General features: G+C 36.5%; 1 protein-coding gene across 1 annotated transcript in view; it reads left to right on the top strand.

Annotated features, from left to right (window-relative positions):
• The window catches only part of Smp_104500 (phospholipid-transporting atpase), a gene marked incomplete at its 5' end in the record, with an annotated part of 95,906 nt that overhangs the window by 18,787 nt on the left and 56,003 nt on the right, over window positions 1–21,116 (top strand). Inside the window, 5 exons of the mRNA XM_018792661.1 lie at window positions 5,559–5,689; window positions 10,357–10,434; window positions 12,632–12,720; window positions 14,486–14,730; window positions 18,113–18,195. Coding sequence (XP_018644491.1) covers window positions 5,559–5,689; window positions 10,357–10,434; window positions 12,632–12,720; window positions 14,486–14,730; window positions 18,113–18,195 — 626 coding nt within the window. The remainder of the gene's footprint in view (window positions 1–5,558; window positions 5,690–10,356; window positions 10,435–12,631; window positions 12,721–14,485; window positions 14,731–18,112; window positions 18,196–21,116) is intronic.

Here is a 21,116-nt window from a genome sequence, read left to right on the forward strand (position 1 = left end):
TAACGACATATTATGCTACCGACCAATAGTAGCACGCGACGTTGGAACTCTAGAATGTTCCATCGTACTCTGATTGGCTGGGGCTCTTCGGCTGCTTTTTGGGCTTCTGGAAGCTCCGTCGAAGTTCTCCGGAAGCCGACTCAACATATACAACCAGAAGAATTCTTTCAGTTAATAAAGTTATGACCACTCCTTATGAAAAAAGTAAAAGAAGGTTACAGCAGGATCGGCACTGGCTTCTATACTGAGCCATATCTGATAACGTCTCTAGCCACTGTGTAGCACTGTCTCTCGGACCCCAGTCAGGGAGTCGTGAATGACCAACAGAAGCCAGCCCTTTGCAGCTTTCTTTCATACCACGACACCATGTCATACACTGACCACCTCTCCGCTTTTTGCAACCAGTCCCAGCGTCGCAGATAATGCACGACGTGGAATTCTCTGGAACGATATTCGTGGAACATGTACAAACCACTGAAGTCGATATTTTCAAGATAGTGACACCAGTTGAATTGTCATCTCTGCGCCCGAACATACGATGCCGAACCTCTGCATTACTAACATGGTGTTGCCACTGTATGTCAGCAATCCTTCGGAGACAACGATGATCGAACACAGAGTCGTCTAACATCCTCAACTCGGAGAGGCCAAGTTTCAAAAACATAGATCAAAACTACTCTCACTGACGCGTTCTAGGTCCGACCTTATATAGCCAGACTAACATCACGAAGGCGCCAGAGATGGCCCAGATTAGTATAAGCCGCTCTGGCTTTCATTATACGTGCATCAATCTCATCACTCACGCCACCACCAGCACTTATGTAGCTACCTAGATACACGAACTTCTCAACTACTTCAATCTGCTCACCAACCAGGGTGAGTACAGGATTGGAATCCTGCCAGTCTTGTAGGAGTACTTTACACTTTGAAGGTGCAAAGCACATACCATACCTACGGACACTGATTGCCAACTGATTAAGTGCGGATTGCATGGCTTGGGTATCATCGCACAGTAAGACAATATCATCCACATACTCAAGGTCGAGAAGTCTTTCTCCAGGCAACAGATCCACACCGCCATTCCCTACACTCTGGAAACCCTGCATGGGGATCATTTAACAGCTGTTCGTGAGGTCGACTCATTCCATGACGTTGGAACAATCTCTGGCTCCCAAACCTTTGTAAACAACACAGTCAATTCCTCAGTCAGAAAGTCACCATCATCTTTAGAAAGAGCCGGGGGTAAGTCATCTGGTCCCGGTGATTTGTAGCGTTTCAAGAGTTTGAGTTCCTTGCGGACTTCCGCATCATTTGGTGGATTAGTCGTCACTGGCTATGGAGGGCGAGTCAATCTGATCGATGTTGCCGGAGCAGCAGGCCGGTTGAACTGCCCTTCGAAGAATTCCGCCCATCGTCCAAGACGTCGATAGGTGTTAGTGATTGATATCCCGTCATCCTCACAGATTGTTTCACTCACACCAGACTTCTTGCTGCCAGTGGCTCGGATGAGTTGAAAGAGCTTCCTGCAGTTGCCAGATTCAGCTGCTGCTTCTAACTCATTGGCACGTTCTAACCACAAAGCTTCTCGGTCGTTACGCAAGCTTTGCGAAATTTCGTTGCGTAACAGCCTTCGTTTGTGGTCAAACTCACGGTCACCCGGAGTAGATCGACGGGCTTCGATCAGTTGTAAGGAGCCCGAAGAAGCTCAGTGCTTCTAAGCGGGATGTTCCGCCGTTTCCATGGCGTCGTGCAATTGCAACTAATGCTCATCCATACTTTTCGGTGGGAGAGTATTTAGCGTAGAAGCTAGCTCAGTTTGATACTTACTTGCAACAGAAGTTGCAGCCAGTTTACTAACATCAATCTTTTGATGACGGTCAATTTGTTGGTCACTGACAAGTAAGGTAAGATTTGCGCAGACCATGGCATGATCAGAGTCCAAATAGGTACTCCAAAAGGAACGGAAGTCTTGTACACAACAACGCCAGCGGTAGCTGGTCGCGATGTGATCAATCTGAGTCCGGGTTTGAGGTGCAGAGGGAGGACGCTAGGTGGTCCATCGGCGACGACTGTGCCGGTAGTTAGTGCAAGCCAGAAACAGGTCGTGGTCTTTGAATTGCCTATACTCCTGCATGTGGGGGTAACAGGCGTAAGTACGTATGTATCCTCGACTTATGTGTTGTTAGTAGTAGAACTTGAAAATTTATCCGAAAATAATGATGAACTGGATGTTGAGATTTGCATCTGATCAAATTTTCAGAGATAGTTCTTAGATTTGAAAGGAATATCAACTTGTATTTTAATCTTTATTGAAAGTGAGATGACTAAAGATCAGTTGATAAAATGTTTGACTTTTGAAATGGGGTGGATTATGCACGTCTCGTCATTGACATTAGTTTAAGGGTAGGTATCAAGAAATGTCTTTTATTCTTTTGGGTCAGTCAGCTAATAGTCTTGCCATTATTGTCTTTGATAGTAAATACTACAGTTAACCACAAAAGTTCATCGAGGTAGGCGGTGGCTGCACATACGTAATACATGTTACAACCACTTCATTTGATAGAGATTCACTATCTCATCAATCAGTTTACGTTGTACCCTGAATCTAATTTCAGCACTAGTCACTTAATGTCTATGACGCATGAAGTGTCATCAAGGTATCTATGATCAAATACTAATAACCATCCAACATCCTTCTTTTTTAAATATTACATAAATGTGTGTCAACTACTTTCCACTTTTAAACAACCATGTATTTACTCTTGAATGTAAATGATATTGTGATTCAATTCAATTCCATTCTACTATTTCATCAAACTAATTAACAATGGTAAACGAAAATTAACACGTGATATAATACTAGGGGCATATAAATTTAAAGTTAATTATTACCTGAATCACATGTGATCGACATACCAATCACACACCTGCTATAACTTGAAAGTCAAATTGTAAATTAATTAGTTCTCATTTAATAAAATGAGAGCCTTAACATTAATGACGGTGTCATGCGGCTAGAATCTTTATTCCACATACTGACCATTGGAAAACAAATATTCTCTGTCTTTCTCACTCGCTGAAAAACACACAATGAGAAATGTGTCGTAAACGTGAGTATTATCACCAGAGCGTTTCGGTCTATGCGTTAGTGTACAATAGAAGAGTGATGCCAACCTTTTTAAGGTTTACTATAGGAGAAATGTCATTCCTCTAATCTTTCACCCAAGTTTTTCATTGTATTTCGTGTATGTGTTTATACACTTCCTTGTATATAGAAATTGCTTCAGTTTAGCATAATTCTTATTTTGTGAACACGTCGAACGTTTGTTATCAATTACCTTTATGGGTAGCTTAATGTGGTTAAATACCATTCTATTGGTCTGAAGCACTCAGTCAATCAGTCGTACCCCAGGTAGAACCCAGTAAATGTGTACATCGGTTCAAGTTGCCATACCTCTTTAGCACAGCGCGATAAAATTTTCAAGGCAAATCTCAGAGGAGTAGATTTAACAACAGTATTATTGGTAATAGAAAAGAGCCACCGAATGCCCTGGTATGGCTGAAAGTGGGGAGGGTCAGCCCTCCCTCTCTAAATGCCCTCACATGTCCACGTGCATACAACCACTGCCAGGGAAGTCCTTCTCACTGCCTTCTCGTGGCGGGGGTGTTGTTTACGAAATCGAGAGGACGAAAAGCGAATGTCAAACGCTTTAACCGGGTTGGTGGACACGAATAGTCTACCTAGGGGAGTTGGAAAACCCTGATTCCAAACCAATGGTGCACATAGGCTCCAATATCCTGATGGAACGAATGGCGTATGAACCAATGGTTTGTCACCGGCTACCATAGGAATGCATCGCCTCACGATGCTCCACTGCCTTGTGGATCAGACCTTTAGGTCGAAGGCTCCGGGTGTGGCCCCCTAAGAAAACCACCTGTTTCAGTTTGGGCACCTGTACAGTATCACAGCCCTCACACAAATCTCATTTGATTTGCGCGGCGCATATCTATCTGGTGCTTCTTTGTACCAATATTTATGTGTATAAATAAAATAAATAAAATAGAAAAGATTAAGTATCAGAAATACGACCTTGGAAGAAGGAATCACCCAACTATGTTGACACTTGAGTGGATCATTGATTCATGATGAGTGTTGAAAAAATAATGATAGTAATGTAGGGTGTTTTATGATAGTATCTTGTAATGCCAAGCGTTGTGATAAAAGTTAGATCACAACAATCAGTGAGGGGTTGCTTAACTACTATATATAATATGTATAATATCCTTACGAGAAACTGATAACTGAGGTACATCCTATAGCTAGCCACATTTTCCCACTACGATCCTCGCCTATCCACACCTTTTTGCCCCAAGTCCGTTTGTCTGTGTTTATATTATATATTTATTTATAGTTGATACTAGAAGCGATCTTCGACGTTTACTGGATTTTATCACCTGTCTCATTTTGTATAACACCATCATACCAATCAGTCTGCCAGTGATGCTTGAAGTTGTACGATTTATCCAAGCATTGTATATTAATTGGGTGAGTAGTTTTCTTATTTGCCTGATTCGTACAATATTTTGGTCCAGGTTCCACTTTTTGTACTAAGTAAAAAAAATACGTACTGTCGCTCCATTGTGTGCAAAGTCTTTTTTTAATTGTTTTTCTCTCGTAATTGTGTTTCTCGCCTCTACCTTTTCTCTTTATTTTGTTTCTTTCTTCCTGCCTCTATGTAAAAAATGCCAATCTTCTCTGCTCGTCTACAATTGTATGTGTAAATAACAAAAAACATACCCCGTGTGTGTGCTTAAACACGTTACATGCATACATGGCCGTGTCCTGGATCACGATTGATTTTACTGCTGGTGTTATTGCTGTCATCTGTGTTTCGTTTCTAATGTATTTCCCTCCGTATATATTTACATTTATACGATACTCCTTCATCTTTTGCTTTCTTCGTTTTATGTTGCGTACATACACATATACTACACACCGTGTTTGTTCTCGCTGCTATTGTCGCTGTGGCTGTCATATATCTGGCTTCTGTTGTTGTCTGCTGCTCATTCCCTATCCTACTTTATCCATGTTTTGTTGTTTCGTTCCTATATTTAAACTTATGTCCATTACATCTGTCATATATATATGTCTGTATGTATGTGTGGGGTGATTCTGACCCGGAACGTCCCATGTATCTATTTATTCACTTATCTATGCTGCATATGCTCTTTTACATACCCTGGCCATTCGCTCTTCCTCGCTCTCTTTGTGACATGAATATTTCACCTATTGACGTGTGGTCTTTGTCTCTGATCTCACACACTGTTTGTTTCCTCTCGAATCCCTATCGCACTCCTTGTGTATTCGTATGTGTGTATTGAATTAACCATTACACTAATATTTGATTGTAATTGTATAAAATTAACCTGCATAACATAAACGTTTATATCTGTTGTTCGTATATGTATCAATTTATTGGCTGTCTACTTTTGGTGTACTAATGACAAATTCCAATGAAATTATTATTATTATATTTTCTACAATTAAACAAAACTAGATGAAACAACTCTACGTTATGCAATTAATATGCTAATAACATCATTTATCATGTACCATACAATGGTACCGATCAGTTTACAAGTTTGTCTTGAAGTTGTGCGCTTAGTTCAAGCATTATTATTAAGTTGTGTATGTCATATAATTGAAGTAATTCTGTGTTATTCTCACTATATTTTGATTGTTTTTTCGAACCCTGAATTTATCCATAAATGTGGTTCGATTTGTTTTTTTTTTACGGCTACGATATCAGCAGGGGATTGAGGTTGAGGAAAGGATACCATTAGACAAGATAAAGGGTCATTGTATACCTGTTTCATTTCAGTAGTATGGGATTCCATGAATGGGAAATTATGAATTTCGGTTCCAGCGACAAGTGCATTACCTTCAATTTAGTGAGTTGGGATAAATTGGCTTACATTTCCAACTTCGATCAATAAGCATGACAGTATTTCATGCTGTTATCGGTGATTAGCAGCTCACTCACATATAACATCGTTGACATAAATCCATCAGTGATGAATTTGCACTAGAACACTTCGTGCGTTCATCTCATGGCCTTGGGTTGACTAATAATGTAGAGTTTGCTTTAGATTACAGTTTAATTTGATGGAAGAAATGTTTGTGAAAATTGATTTAAATTTGTAAGTTGTACTCGTCACAGAGATCAAATCTCAGTTAGAGCATCATTGAAAAACCCAGAAAGTGTTAGACAGAGCTGTTTCATATTAGTATGGGATTTGTAGGTGCTAATGGTGCTAATTCACTCTCGGTTTATCTTCATTAAATAACGGAATAAAATCACTAAATGATGGAGATGTGAACCTCGATCAACCAAGCGATCGACTAGCGATTCCTAGGTATTACACTCGTTCGTTGATGTGAACTTACTTTGGAATATAAAAAAAGTAATAAGACATTAGTTACATGAACTTTGCTAAATGTTGTTATTTACCTGAACTGTGTATATGTGGGTTTAAATTTATCAATCATTTGGTTATACTTTTACCATCCCATGTGTTCTGAACAATGTAGAATTTAAATGAGATGAACATTCTCATTTAGCCGATGAATTGAGCAGTCTTATCCTGCTTTTTTTTGATCGGTAAATCTATGGCAGAACTGTTATCATTTCAGTCTGTTAGTGGTTGTAAAGGAATCCATATTCGGTTAGTTGACTATTGGCAACCACCAACAGAGTGAACTTATTCATCGACTGATTGCATTAAACAACAAATCAAGATTTCATAACCTCATAAATGCATTACATTCGTTTGTCATATCACATAGAAATCATGCTTAAATGTAATTATTAGTTCGTGATATACATAATTTATACTATTCCCGTTTCAGTCGTTGGCAATCCTACGTTTCTCCAACTGACTAAAAACTCTAGATATATAGTTTACTTACAATTTCTACCCACACCTTGTTCTTTAATCGCACTACGCCGTTTTATCGCAAATAAATGTCAATATTTTTTTTTACTAAACATTATACGCATGTGTTTTCTGGTGTTGTTCTCCTAGTATTAGTTTGTAGAATTTTTGTTGTTGGAGACATCCTCCTTAGTTCATTCTTGTATCTGTCATACCACATAAACATATTTAAAGTCGTTTATTTAAGTATTCTGTGGAATATTCTGTCGAATCAATTGACTACCTAGCTGATATCAAGGATAAGACAATGTAAACCTGATGTAAAAATTCTTCGTTTGCACACATATCTCTAACTGTTTCGTTAAGTAACCATCCACTGACTTATCTTCCAATAATTCTTAGACATTTATTATTATTATTATCATTATTCTTATTATTATTGTTACTATTATTACTAATTATTAAATGTACATCAACACACTATGCAATTCACTTTCGTGGTCAAGTACTGTCGACAGGTCGATAGTGTACAGCTATTGATGTAGTTCTTTAGAACTACTTCTAGCTGACATGTTTATGCCATCATTGGTTAAAAAATACCCAGAGATTCGATTTAAAACATGTGTGCGTATAAGCCTTAGGTCTGGAACTCCCTATCAGTGCTCATTCACGATCTGCCTGCGGGCCCTGAGGTCCTCAGCCCGATTCTTGGATTTTGGCTCGTTGTTGTCCATCACAGTGTTTCACATTTTCATTAGTGGCCTAACTTAGACCGTTCATCAATTACATAGAATATCAATACTTACTTCATCTAATGTTAACTTTTTCCACGTTTTGACCATGATTAAGCGACTCAAATAATCAATTCCTATGAGTCATAGTCTATCTACTTACTCCTCAAATATTCCATAATACCACATGACATACTGTAGTGTACAATATTATTTCAGTGAATCATTTCTAAAAAAATGAACAACCTCTAAAACATTGAATTTTATGGCTTTGTTAATAACATGCATATAGTCCTACCTACGTATTGATGTTCTACAATCTTTTTGCTTTCATGCAGTGATGGTTAGATTAATTCATTTTTTATATATTAACTGAACTAAACCACCATTGAAAACCTTAAAGCACTAGACGACTCTCCCGTCATAGTGTGGGACGCCTTAGCAGCGTGCTTTCACGTCCCCGCATCCGGTAACCGAATCTAGGTTACTGCGCCCAAATCGTAGGTCTGCCCTGATGGGGAATCCCATATTAGGTCGAAACGACCGAATAGGGTTTCAGGGCTCTCAATGTTAGTGGTTTAGCTAAGATCAGTTCGTGATTTAAACTGCAGAAAATTTTACAATTTCCACAAACATCTCCATACTAATAGTACTTTTTTACTTGGAGACTGACGAGTCAAGCAACAAACAAACCAATGTCAAAGGTTTTTTGTGTAATAACGGTTATTGTCACCAAGTTGTTTGTCTATAGGATTGTATAGCATTGAAGTAGAAGAGCTTAGCTAGTGAGTGATCAGAGCTATTTAAAATAGTAATGCAAGGACAAAAGAAAATGAAATTCATCGGAAGTCATATATTAAGAAAAGAATCAGTGCCATTAAAAAGCAATATATTTGTAAAATTTCAGATTCATTCGCTGAGATTTCCCAAATATATTATTCTTATTTAGTGTCTTACATCAACCTGGCGCTCAAATACTGTGAAACTATTCGCTCTAATTTAGACGAAAGTTCTTATATAAAGAATCAGTTTCATTTATAAATCGCGCCTTCTATTGAAAGAAATTTGTAAAAGTCGGAGTTATTGGTGTATAAGGAATTTGTTGAAATTATTGAATCATGAGTTAGTTTTAATTAGAGAACCACTTAACTCCATGAAGCATTGTTCAGTTGTTTTATCTTCGTATGGGTCTTTCACCATTGTAAATCTACAGTCTCATGGGGATTAGAATTTGGACCTTTTAGTCTCGTGGTGAAGGCTGCTAAGCCAATTATTAGAAGCTAGAACAGTTGTTTCTTACGTCCTGAACTTCCGACAGTTGTTTAACTATGGTCAGTTCGTAATTTAATTGAATAATGTCTAAGTTATTTTGTCCCTAGAAATAGCGCTTGATCATTAAACTAACAAGTTGTTCAGTTTTTAAACTAAAGTTGTCCACAACGCTTACAATGTTCGATAAATGTGTCGCTTATAAGAACTTCGCTCATTTCATATTTTTAAAATCATAGGTGCTTATTCTGTTAACTAATTTTCACAAGGAATTACATTCCAAGCTTCATATATTTATGTATTTGATCTGGGGTGTTGGGTTGTGCTAAAGTTCATGATATTTGTTACAGTAAATAGTTGAAAACAAGTCGTTTGAAATGAAATTTCATGTTAAAATATTACACTCCTATAAACGACGATCATCCGATAAATAAACTGAAGGAATGGTTGAAAATTCTGGATAGATAACATTTATTAAGCATTGGAAGTGTTATGGAAATAGCCTCATCCCCAGTTTATTATTTATTTATTTATTTAAACACATATATATTGGTACAAAAGGGCACCAGGTACATATGCGCCACACTATTTGTGTGTGTGGGCTGTGATACTGCCCGGGTGCCCAAACCGAAGCAGGTGGTTTTCTTAGGGGGCCACACCCCGAGCCTTTGACCAAAAGGTCTGATCCACAAGGCAATGGAGCATCGTGAGGAGATGCAGTCCCATGGTAGCCGTTGACCAATGACAGGTTCGTCCGCCATTCGTTCCATCAGGATACTGGAGCCCATGTGCACCATTGGTTTGGAATCAGGGTTTTCCAACTCCCCTAGGTGGACTTTCCGTTTCCACCAACCTGGTTAAAGCGCCGGACATTCGCTTTTCGTCCTCTCGATTTCGTAAACAACACCCCCGCCACGAGAAGGCAGTGAGTAGGACTTCCCTGACAGAGGCTATATATTCTCTGGCCATGTGAGAGCATTTCGAGAGGGAGAGTAGACTCTCCCCACTCTCGGCCGTACCAGGGCATTTGGGGGCAAACCTTATATTTTATACACTCAACTAAATCATAATAAATGTTCATCAAACTATTATATTGTAAAATCAGAAGTGGTTTTATGTGCATATTATAGTAATTTTATTAGTTGAGATCAGAGTCAATTGAAGCTAAACCTCCATGAAAAACCTGGAAGCTTCAATTGACTCATGATCTCAACTATTAAAATTATTATATATTAGGTCTGACTTGTCATTAACATGTCCTTATTTCCGTTTCTGGTTACATTTATCCCGTACGATCGTTTTTACTTGTCTGTGTACCAATTCAAGATATATATATATATCACATGAAAAGGCACGCAGATTTATTCGTATTTTTTAAGTTCTCACTTATTACTTCTGGTTTGATTTCATTTTTTCTTAGGATTTGGATATGTATGATTCGGATTCGGATACACCAGCTATGGCACGTACTTCTAATTTAAATGAAGAATTAGGTCAAGTACGTATGTGTGTTCCTATTCCTTCTACCCCTGCTTTTTCACAGTATTACGCATATCTTCATTCAGATATATTTTATACTTTGTGTGCATGTGCAGTGAAGTTAGTGTTAATGCTGTGAACGAGTACACCGGTAGAAGAACCAAATGTACTTCAAAGCAACATTACAGAATATCTTGGTAAAACCTGAGAACCATACAGTAAATACTTCATTTGCAAAGTGTCAATCAATTGTCTCAGACTTGATTGTTCCTTCGTTTCCACACCAATCACTCTCTGTTCTCGTTCTCTTCTCTTCGGTCTTCCTAACCTTCTGCAGCCAGGCATTTCACATTCGATTTGTAATAGGCACTCATCAAAAAGGCGTACTAACAACCCTTGTGCGAGCTAATATTCTTTGTAAGTTTCGAGCCTATCTCATTTAACTTCACAGTCTGGGGCGTTACTACTGAGCTATTCGCGTTTCTACTGAATCGCTGTGTAACAAATGTTTATAGTGATTGCTCACTGAGTACTGATGAATACCGTGCTTGCATAGTACTGATCGAATCCTGTAAATTTAGTCGTATAAGTGAACTTCAAGTTTTTTTTCCATCGAATTAGTGGATAGCATCACTTTATAATCTACTAAAGACAAAATTATTTATTGATGTGTTTGATGGAGTTTTGTTTTCGGAGAACAAAAATCAAAATGAGTAAATAACGTGATTTTACTTTTCCATCCCGTCTTATTACTACTAATTTGCCAGAACTTTAAGAATTTATCTGGTTGAAAATCGTAACATATATGAATTTAAAAAATATCGTCTAGGTTAAAACAGTCATCACCAATGGTATTGTGTGATAATCTTCAGACTGTATTGTAAATTGTTTATCATTTAATGTTTATATAGTCGTCTTAATGGCAAGCATTTTTTACTAGACCTGATTTCGGGTTCGATTGTTGATGGGGTTGTGTACTGCTGAGGAGCTCCACACTAGGACAAAATAGTCGTTCAGTCTCCAACAGTACCTGAAATGATATTAATCCATAATGAATATCATCACCCACTGATAACTTTGTCCATCATCTTTCCCAGATAAATTGAATATGTTTATCATATGACGAAGTGTATATCTTCCAAGTTTTTGTTTTAGTTAAAACAATGCTAAGTAGATAGTAAGAAAAGTTTTATGGATTTTTTCTCACTTTGCCTCTTGTGTTTATTTGTAATTCCGTGAATGTTAGTATAAACAAGATTATTAGTATCTTTAATGTAGTTTATATTAGCGTTTAGTTACACGCTTACATTAAATACACATGAGTGAAGAGCTGAAGATGGTCAAATGAAAGCACGTTGACAGTAGTGTACAGAGTTATTTATCGGGTAGACTAAGCTCCAAGCTGAAGCTCGTGTTGGATTCGTTGTTAGTAATGATATTTAGATGATGTGACTCAACTTTTCAGTGTCAAAAATTTATATCCGCTTTTTGTTCCTCCTCATCATCTTCAAGTTTGACATTCATACTTTCGTATTTCTAAGTATCATTAGTACTTCCCAACGTATATTCTCTGTCAATTTATTGTCATTGTTGTTATGTTTTGTGACAATTTAAACTAATGAATGTTTATATCCGGTTATTATGTTGTTTATGATTCATTATTAACTCGTATAGAAGGTGACAGTTTCATGTACCTCAAACATATTTTGATAATCGAATTGCCATGCAACAAAATACCTTCAAAATATTTCACATCAAATACAGATGAATGATCTCCATCAACTCTCGTAAATATACATGTATTTCAACTGAAGAATATTTAGCAAATCAAGTGTAATAAACGAGAACATAGGTGGGGACAACTAGTTGTATCTTAATACAAAATTACAGAGTTCTTTGGTATAATATGGAAACCTTACGTTCCATACTTCATTTGCAAATCCTCCATCAAGTATCTCAAGCTTTGTTGTTTCCTTCACTATCATAACAATTGCTCTCTGTTTCCGTTCTGTTCGATCCGATCTTCCAAACCTTCTGCTGCCAGGCATTCCATTTCTGGTTGGTTAATATACTACTGATGTCGATATAAGTAGCACACACCAAACTGGTTGCCTTGTGTACGTATCCTCTGTATCAGATAAATATATATTATTATTGTGGACAAACACTCGATGTGCTCACTCATAATTCACATTTTGCATTTCTCATTTCATTAGGTTCGTTATATATTCTCTGATAAGACTGGAACGTTAACTCGTAATGTAATGGAGTTTAAAAGATGCTCAATTGGTGGTATTATGTATGGGTAAGTATCTTTATTGTTCTTGTTCCTGAGTTCGTTTCTTGGATGCAGGATAATGGATGCACACTACTGAGTCTCATACTAGGACGCAATAGCTGTCCAGCGCTTCCAGGTTTTTCAATGATGGTGGTCTAGCTAGTATCAGTTCGTCATTTAAACTATGAAATTATATAATTACATGTTACTTCTGACAAAATAATTATTTTTAGATGGTATTCATAAATGTAACCGTGTCGTTGAGAATCAGACAACACTAGATCTGTGTTTCCTCTTATTATATTTCGGCGCTCAGTCATACAATTTCACCAAGGATCGAAGTCAGGTTTTACGATGAATTCCCAAAAATTTAGTAACAAACGCGAAAAACATGTGTCTTGATTTTTCATTTCCGAGGATTCCAAATACTAGAATAAAATATCAGTTAAACGCTCCTTCCCCCCCATACTTTTATCTAATTGAAAACAGGCTTTAAATTGTCAGTAGTTGTGTATCTTATATATAAATGGGAGATTTGAAGAGAGAATTTTATTTTATCTCATCACTGTTTGAAACTTTATAAAAAAATCATAGTTTTCAGTGCTCTGATTAACTTACTCATAATTGTTTCGTTCCTGTGTGTTTTAATTGCTTCATTATCTTTCTCACATCTACTGATGTCATACCACCAGCTTCCGCATCAAGCATTTGTTCTTGACTCTGGGACTGGGTAGAAAAGTTGAGAGATGGTCAGTTTAATTACATGAAGTCATGGTGTAAACGACAACTACAGAGGACTGGTATCATTCATTTCATAATGAATCTTTAGTTGAGATCCTAGAAATGGTACTACTCAGACCTAGTCAGTTGTGACTGCTGGATATCTTACTGTGGCTTTTTTGTTACATGCTTCATAAAAGCGTGAACTCCCCTAACTATAAAAAAAAAACTTTTTTAGTTTTCTTTTTATTTAAAGTATATGTGCTATTGTATACTGTTCTTGTTCATTTGTTCTTTGATTGTACTTCCTTTCTCCCTATTTCTTCACAATATTATCTGTCTATTTTATATGCATCATACTACTTTTGGTGCCCAGTTGTACCAGGTTGCTTTTGTATTGTGTAAACTATCGAGTGAAAAATGTTAAGGTTAGGCATCAAGTATGAGGGTGAGGTATCAAATAGCATCAAACGGTTGTGAACTTCGATTTGCTGAGGTGAATAGGATATGTGGCGCATATGCCTAGCCGTATTTACCTCTTTTTAAGGGATGCTTATTTGTGCAGAAGTACGTTGGAAGAAAGGTAGAAGTGGCCATACCAAAAATTGGTATTAGTCTATGAAGTCAAGGATTATTATTCTGCGAAAGTTTGGTAGAAGTAAACTACCTGATTAGGGTTCTCGTGATTATTGATATCAGTGATTCAAAACTTTGGGTAACTTGATATAGATACATTTACTCTATATCACACTCAAGATCATAAGTTCCGTTATTCATTCATCCATAACTTTTCACTTTGTCTTTTTGATCCATATTTTCGGCGTTCAGCTCTTCTCATTATCATTGTCAGTACATTATTTCTATCACTTGCTGTTCAGCTTGTTATGTTCATTTGGTCTTACTAATGTAGTGTGATAACTTAAATCATCAAAGCAAATATATTTCAGACCATAAATAATTGACTGACTGATTGACGAAATTCGATATACATTATGTTATAATCGAATAAAAACTATCTTACACACAATGTTTACGTTTCTTATCTGTTCTTTTTTTATTTCTGCATGTTTAGTAATGGTACTGAAGATTCGAATGCTTTAGAAGATCAAAATCTAATTAATAAATTAAATGCTGGAGATTTATTAGTTGATCAATTCTTCACAATACTAGCTGTTTGTCATACTGTTGTGCCAGAACGTAGTGTCAATGAAAATAACACCAATAATAATAATGACAATATTAATAATAATGTTGCTGTTTTTTGTAATGACAATCTCAATAATGAACAATTGATTAATTATCAAGCTTCGTCTCCAGGTTAGTGTGTGTAATGTGTTATGCTGTGCAATATGATTTTCAATTTATATTGAATGGACGAATTGTGGTCTAAGTTGTAATACCCCAGTACCTATCAGCTGGACATTTAGCTGATGTAACGTCATCACTGTTGATGTTTACAGTGGGATTTGATTTAAAAAGAAATGTTGCGAGTGAAAGACAGACTTGTTTGAAGTAATACAGTTCATAGATAATCTCCAGTGGACATTTTCACAAGGATTACAACAATGTAATACAGCGGTTGAGACCTATTAATTATAGTCATCGACGACTAGAGAAAGAAAACTAACACAGAAAGCACAGAACAATGTCAGCAAAAACTACTGTGAATGATTTGCCATTGAAAACGTGCCAAGTTGTGTTATGATCTACTGATTTATGTAGATTCTATTTAGATCAGTTAAATTAACGAGGGATAATTCGGGTGTAAAATATTCACTAGAAGGTAAAACTAGTAAGTATCCTTAGTACAAAAAAGATTAAACACTTAATGTGCTCATAATTTTACGAGTGGGATTAGATGCATTCATATAGGTTTGATGAGTTTTGGGGCATTTTTAGAGGACATGTAACTATTAGTGTAGCCATCAAATGATGGCAGGGATTTTATTTCATAGAAAGGGTGTAGAAAATGTTTTCAGATTCTCTAGAATCTGCTCGCAAAATAATCTACTTGGAAAGAAGATTTGGAAGGAGGCATTTCCACTTTCTATATAGAATTACAAATATTACCATCAGGTGTTTCTGCGAAATGGGTTATTTATTTATTTAAACACATAAATATTGGTACAAAAAAGCACCAGATAAATATTCGCCTCACAAATCTCATTTGATTTGTGTGAGGGCTGTGATACTGCCCAGGTGCCCAAACTGAAACAGGTGGTTTTCTTAGGGAGCCACACCCGGAGCCTTCGACCTAAAGGTCTGATCCACAAGGCAGTGGAGAATCGTGAGGAGATGCAGACCCATGGTAGCCGGTGACCAACAATAGGTTCATACGCCATTCGTTCCATCAGGATACTGGAGCCTATGTGCACCATTGGTTTGGAATCAGGGTTTTCCAACTCCCCTAGGTGGACTTTCCGTGTCCACCAACCCGGTTAAAGGGCCGGACATTCGCTTTTCGTCCTCTCGATTTCGTAAACAACACCCCCGCTACGAGAAGGCAGTGAGTAGGACTTCCCTGACAGAGGCTATATATTCGCTGGCCATGAGAGAGCATTTCGAGAGGGAGAGCGGACTCTCCCCACTCTCGGCCGTACCAGGGCATTTGGGGGAGAAATGGGTTACTTCAGAGGATGTAAAAAATAGCTTATTTAGTATTCTGAAGAAAAAGATCAAGTCTCCACCTTTACAAAGGGTTAAGTCTAAGCTTATTGCATCTGAATTTGTAGTTTAAGTTATAGTTATTCTCAAGAATGCGGATTGTAGATCGCCGTTGGACTGGTCTCAAGCTAAGTCTATCCTCTATGCGAACACTACTACACTACTGAAAATCAAAGTCTAGTATTCTATGAGTGGTCGGATAAATACTTTATACATTAAAATATGCTTAGTATGCAACCCAGAACGGTTAGCGTATTTTTAGCGAGTTAGTTTTCTACAGGATGGGGTCGCTAACCCCATACCCAACCTGGTTTTTTTCTTGACTGAAGCTTATTAATAAATGTATAACGATTATCCTTCTCATTTTACTATTCTGTATGCTAGTTATGTGTAGTGCAGCTCAGTAGCAGTTATAAATCAGGTTCTTAACCCAGCGTTACATCTTAATGCTTATAATGTGCGCATTTGAGCAACTGAATAGCGGGTCCCAACCCCTCTTCACCTACTTTGGTTCGAACAATCGTGTAGTAACACTCGCCCTCACATTTCGAATGTAGTTCAAGCCTAGTACACAAATCATAACTTGGTAAATTAGTTTTCCTTTTGGACAACTGGGTACTACCGTTTGGCCCAATACAAATGTGTAACTTAAGGTCTGGGACTTGGTGAATCAGTCGTATTTAAAAGAATTCAACTTATCTCTTAACCTTTTCACTTGGTACTTATGATCTAGGTTAAGAAAACACATCTGTAGTTGCGAGAGGCAATGAACTTATGTCTTACTAATTTAATTCTTCAAACCTGTTACCCTTCTTAAGGCATATGCCACCGATCAGGAATCTCCTATTAAATTCTGTTCTGATTCAGTATAGTGATTTACGTAAAGTCTGTCTTTTCCACGACCCTACTAACTAGTTACTGTTTACTGATTAAGATCTTTGGAACGTATGACCAATTTAGTTAGGAAATTGAAAATATATTGAAATATCAAATCACGGCTCTTTCATGTCGTCTAAAATACCTTCACTTATCAGATTGATTGGCAATATTTTTTACGCTCAATATTTGAAACATTATACTCGTGTATTTTTTTATTTACTTAACTTATTTCCCAAGCACATTTTCGCGCGCTTGACTTCAAGCTACACTTTGAAGGCATCATTTGGTTTGTCTAAACTGTAGCAGATGAAGTAGTGGGGTTCTAATCCAGCTACAGCTTATTGCCTGAAAGTCGAACCCTTTAACAATTGATCAACTATCTTGTTGTTATGTATAAATCTATTTAACAATAGAACCATGTAAATTAACTATGGTGAAAAGAGGGGGGGCAAAGATTCTTCGATATTGAATTGTTAAGTCGAGTAAATCTAACTCTTAATCTCTGCTTTATTTCTAGTTCATCATTATAATTAATACATATATATATATATATATATATATATATATATATATATTCGAGTTTGAACTACACCTTTTTGTGCTGGTGTGAGGGCGATTAATACTATTGGTTGAATGCCGAACACTTGAATCAACTGTCAACCATCTCTTCATGTACTGTTACTTTTGACCATTCTAGCTAGAATAAGTAGTAGTTTGTGGAGATCGTTGAATTTTATAGTTTACATCATCGACTGACAATTATTGAAAACAAGAAGTACTGGCAGTTTTTTCGTTGTAGTGAGAGATTCTTCAATGTTGGTCGTTAATGACTCTACTGAAGATCGGACTCATAAATACTCAGTTTTCACTGCGAGAGCTTAGCATTAATTTGTACTATTGTGCAACTGTTCCACAATGTTATTAGTAGTTAACTTTTCTTACAATTGATCGGGTGGAACTTCATTAATCACAACTTCCTATCGGTTGTCAAACTTTAATTAGTCTATGATGGAAGCTATACTATTTTAGATAACATAACCGATAATTTATTCAAACCAATAAACTAAATAAGAATGCTAAATATAGCAGCCGGATGAAACTTTTTCAGAAGTCTTTTATTGTAAATTGTGTTGTTTGAATTTTGTTTACTTGTCAGATGAAGCAGCTCTTGTGAAAGCTGCACGTACAATGGGTTATGTGTTCACTACTCGAACACCGACAGAAGTTGTTGTTAAAATTGTAAGTTTTTTTATGTGAGTACAGTTTGTGGTGGTCTTTTTTTACTGATTTTTCTATTCAAGTCATATCAGTCAATCGGTCAGTCCTAGTACAATATAAAACTTCATACATGTGTGCATCAGTCCAAATCGTCACACTATATCAGCGCAGAGAGATCACATAACAACCAATGCCAGAGTAGTGGTACATGTAGTAACAACATCAAATTCGAGAAGAAAAGCAGTTCAGTAAGTAAAATATCGAACACAAATATTAAGCTTGAGATCTGAAAGAGAACGAAGAGGGGAAGTATCAGCGACATTATAATTGATTCTAATTTATGTCATTCGACGTGTCGAATCGTTAGGTTCGTTAACTTCACATATCTCAACCAGGTATTCTTCACCTACGCATACAGTTCAGGTCATATTGGACTTCACAGACTGGTTGTACTTATTGTTTTAACCGCTACTAGATTTTTTCAACCTACTCGTATACCACAAATCACTGTATGTTGAGGTAGATGGTGATTGTATGAATAATGTGTGTTCCAACTTACTCAGTCAATGAAGATTTAAGTCATTTTAACGTTATTCATAGGCTTCGTTTACTAAAGGTGTGGTTTCTTAATATATTGAGACTAAATAGTTGTATGAGAAAAAAACTAATATATTTGCGAACAACGTCAAGGCTTGGAGTAGTTGCTTATCAATTCAACCATTCACGCTCTACAATCATAACAGAACAATGAAGGGATCACTGAAGGAGGAATAGCTGTTAGTCCAAAAACGCTCACAACGATAAGTTAGTGAATCCAGACGTGTCATGTGCCTGCTAGCTCAAGGCAGAATTGTCAGTGAAAGGATATACGCTATCATTTAAACTATTTATTCAGTTGGCCATAGTTTGACTGCAAAACTATATATTTGTATGGTGTTGTAACAGGATGAATATTTGAAATGTCCAAACTTTTGAGATTATTTTTGTCGGATTATCATTATATATATTTCCATTATATAACTGTTTTGTGGTACTCCTATATTCTTCTCATTGTAAGTTTCAAGTGGATCTATTAATCATTGTTATACATTTTACTATTCCTGAGGTACTGTTAATTATTTATCTACTATTTGCTCCGCCCTTTGCCACTTATACCTTGATTGTGATTTCCCATTTGGTGTACTAATGTGGTAGTCATTTCATGCATACTTTTCAGTCATGATTGAATTGAGTACACTAGAGAACTGATCTACATTTCGTCTTTGTCTTCCGATTGGCTGCTGGGTTTGAAGGAGCTTGATGACCAATAAGCGTCGATGTATCGTTTACTGTTCATTGGTCAGTTGGTTAATAGAAGGTCACCGGTCTAACTGCCCATATGTAAATAAACTAATCGATAATCGGAATCTTGATTAGCCAGTATGGTGCGTGGCATGAATTAACGACTCCAAGCGACATATTCTCAATGTGTTATGTTCTTCTAGATTTAATTGTTAATTGTACCTTCCTACTCTTAATATTTTCACACTCACGCTGCTGGTTGGGCTCACACATAGGAATTGTCTTTCATCGATCTCTGGTTAGATGATATTGAAACGTTGCATAAAGCAGGTAATCCACCAATCTACTTTGTATCAGTAATAATCAGTTATATACCACATAGAACCTAACTGATAAATGTATTGGCTCTAGTTACCACGTCACATTAGCACAGTGAGAAGACAAGTTCCAAAGTAACGGACGTCGTAACACTGTCAATAATAATAATAGAACATTAGGTGTAGAATATAAGAAAAGTAGATCTCTTTTTTCGGGAAAAAAAGAAGGACGAATAGTGAATGCACTTGTGATATCCAACGATATCTATGAAGGTATTGCATGTTCACTGGTGTTGTTATTATCGATTTTCCATCATCTTTTCAAAATCTAATTATGTGTGTTAGTTCAACGACAACATTCACTAAAATGGTCACATATTACTTAATCAATCCTTCGACAATCCTTCTGAAGTCTAAGCAGTTTTACTTTTCTTTTACTAACTAGTGTCTGATAAAGCTGCAAATTATCCAAAGTAGATTTCATTAGTGTTCAAGATGTTTTCAAAACCTTTTATTCACGTATATATTAAGGAAATTATTTTTATTCTTCACAATTCTATTATTATTCTTTTGTGTGCAGTCTAGTCGAGAATTCTATATTGTACCAAAAATATAATATTAAATAAAGCTAATAATAATAAATAAAAAAAGATCATTATTCTGTTATCTTAGTTATTTGTCGTAATACTCACGGTAAACTAATTAGACTTTTAGTCCGTGACACACTGTCGGATGTTTTCCTTCCTACTATTTTTCATACTTCTGTAAACATTTCTTTTAAATACTAAATGGTGCGATGTCTTAAAGCTTATAAAAATTCCATAACCACGTAATTAATAAATTTAATAGACATAAATTTATGTAGATTGAAGGAGCAGCATACAAAAAATATGTTTACTATCGAATGCATAAGGAATCATGCCACTGGACAGGTAGAAGAATATATATATATATCTATATGATATAAAAGAAAAATCTAATAACGTACAAAATATGGAACCAGAATAAAGGTTTAGTTAATCACAATGAGAACGCCATATGACGATCTAATTTGTTTATATATGTGTGCTAAAATTTCACTAATTACTGTCTTTTTGTTGTTTCTTTGTTTGTCTTTACTTTTGGGTTGGTTGACTTGTAGGTAGTAGGTTAAAAGAAGCTAAGCTCAAGCATAACATCAGTCTATGAAGGCATTAACAGTTGTTTTGATCTGAACCATTTTTAAGGTGTAAACTCCATCTGGTTGAAGTTCGCATGATTACTGTGACTACTGAACAAAGATGCAAGGTTATATGTGTTATGACTTTAGGGCCAGTAATTTATCGACAATCGAAACACGACTTA

The sequence above is a fragment of the Schistosoma mansoni genome (assembly GCF_000237925.1).
Source record: "Schistosoma mansoni, WGS project CABG00000000 data, supercontig 0227, strain Puerto Rico, whole genome shotgun sequence".
NCBI lineage: Eukaryota > Metazoa > Platyhelminthes > Trematoda > Strigeidida > Schistosomatidae > Schistosoma > Schistosoma mansoni.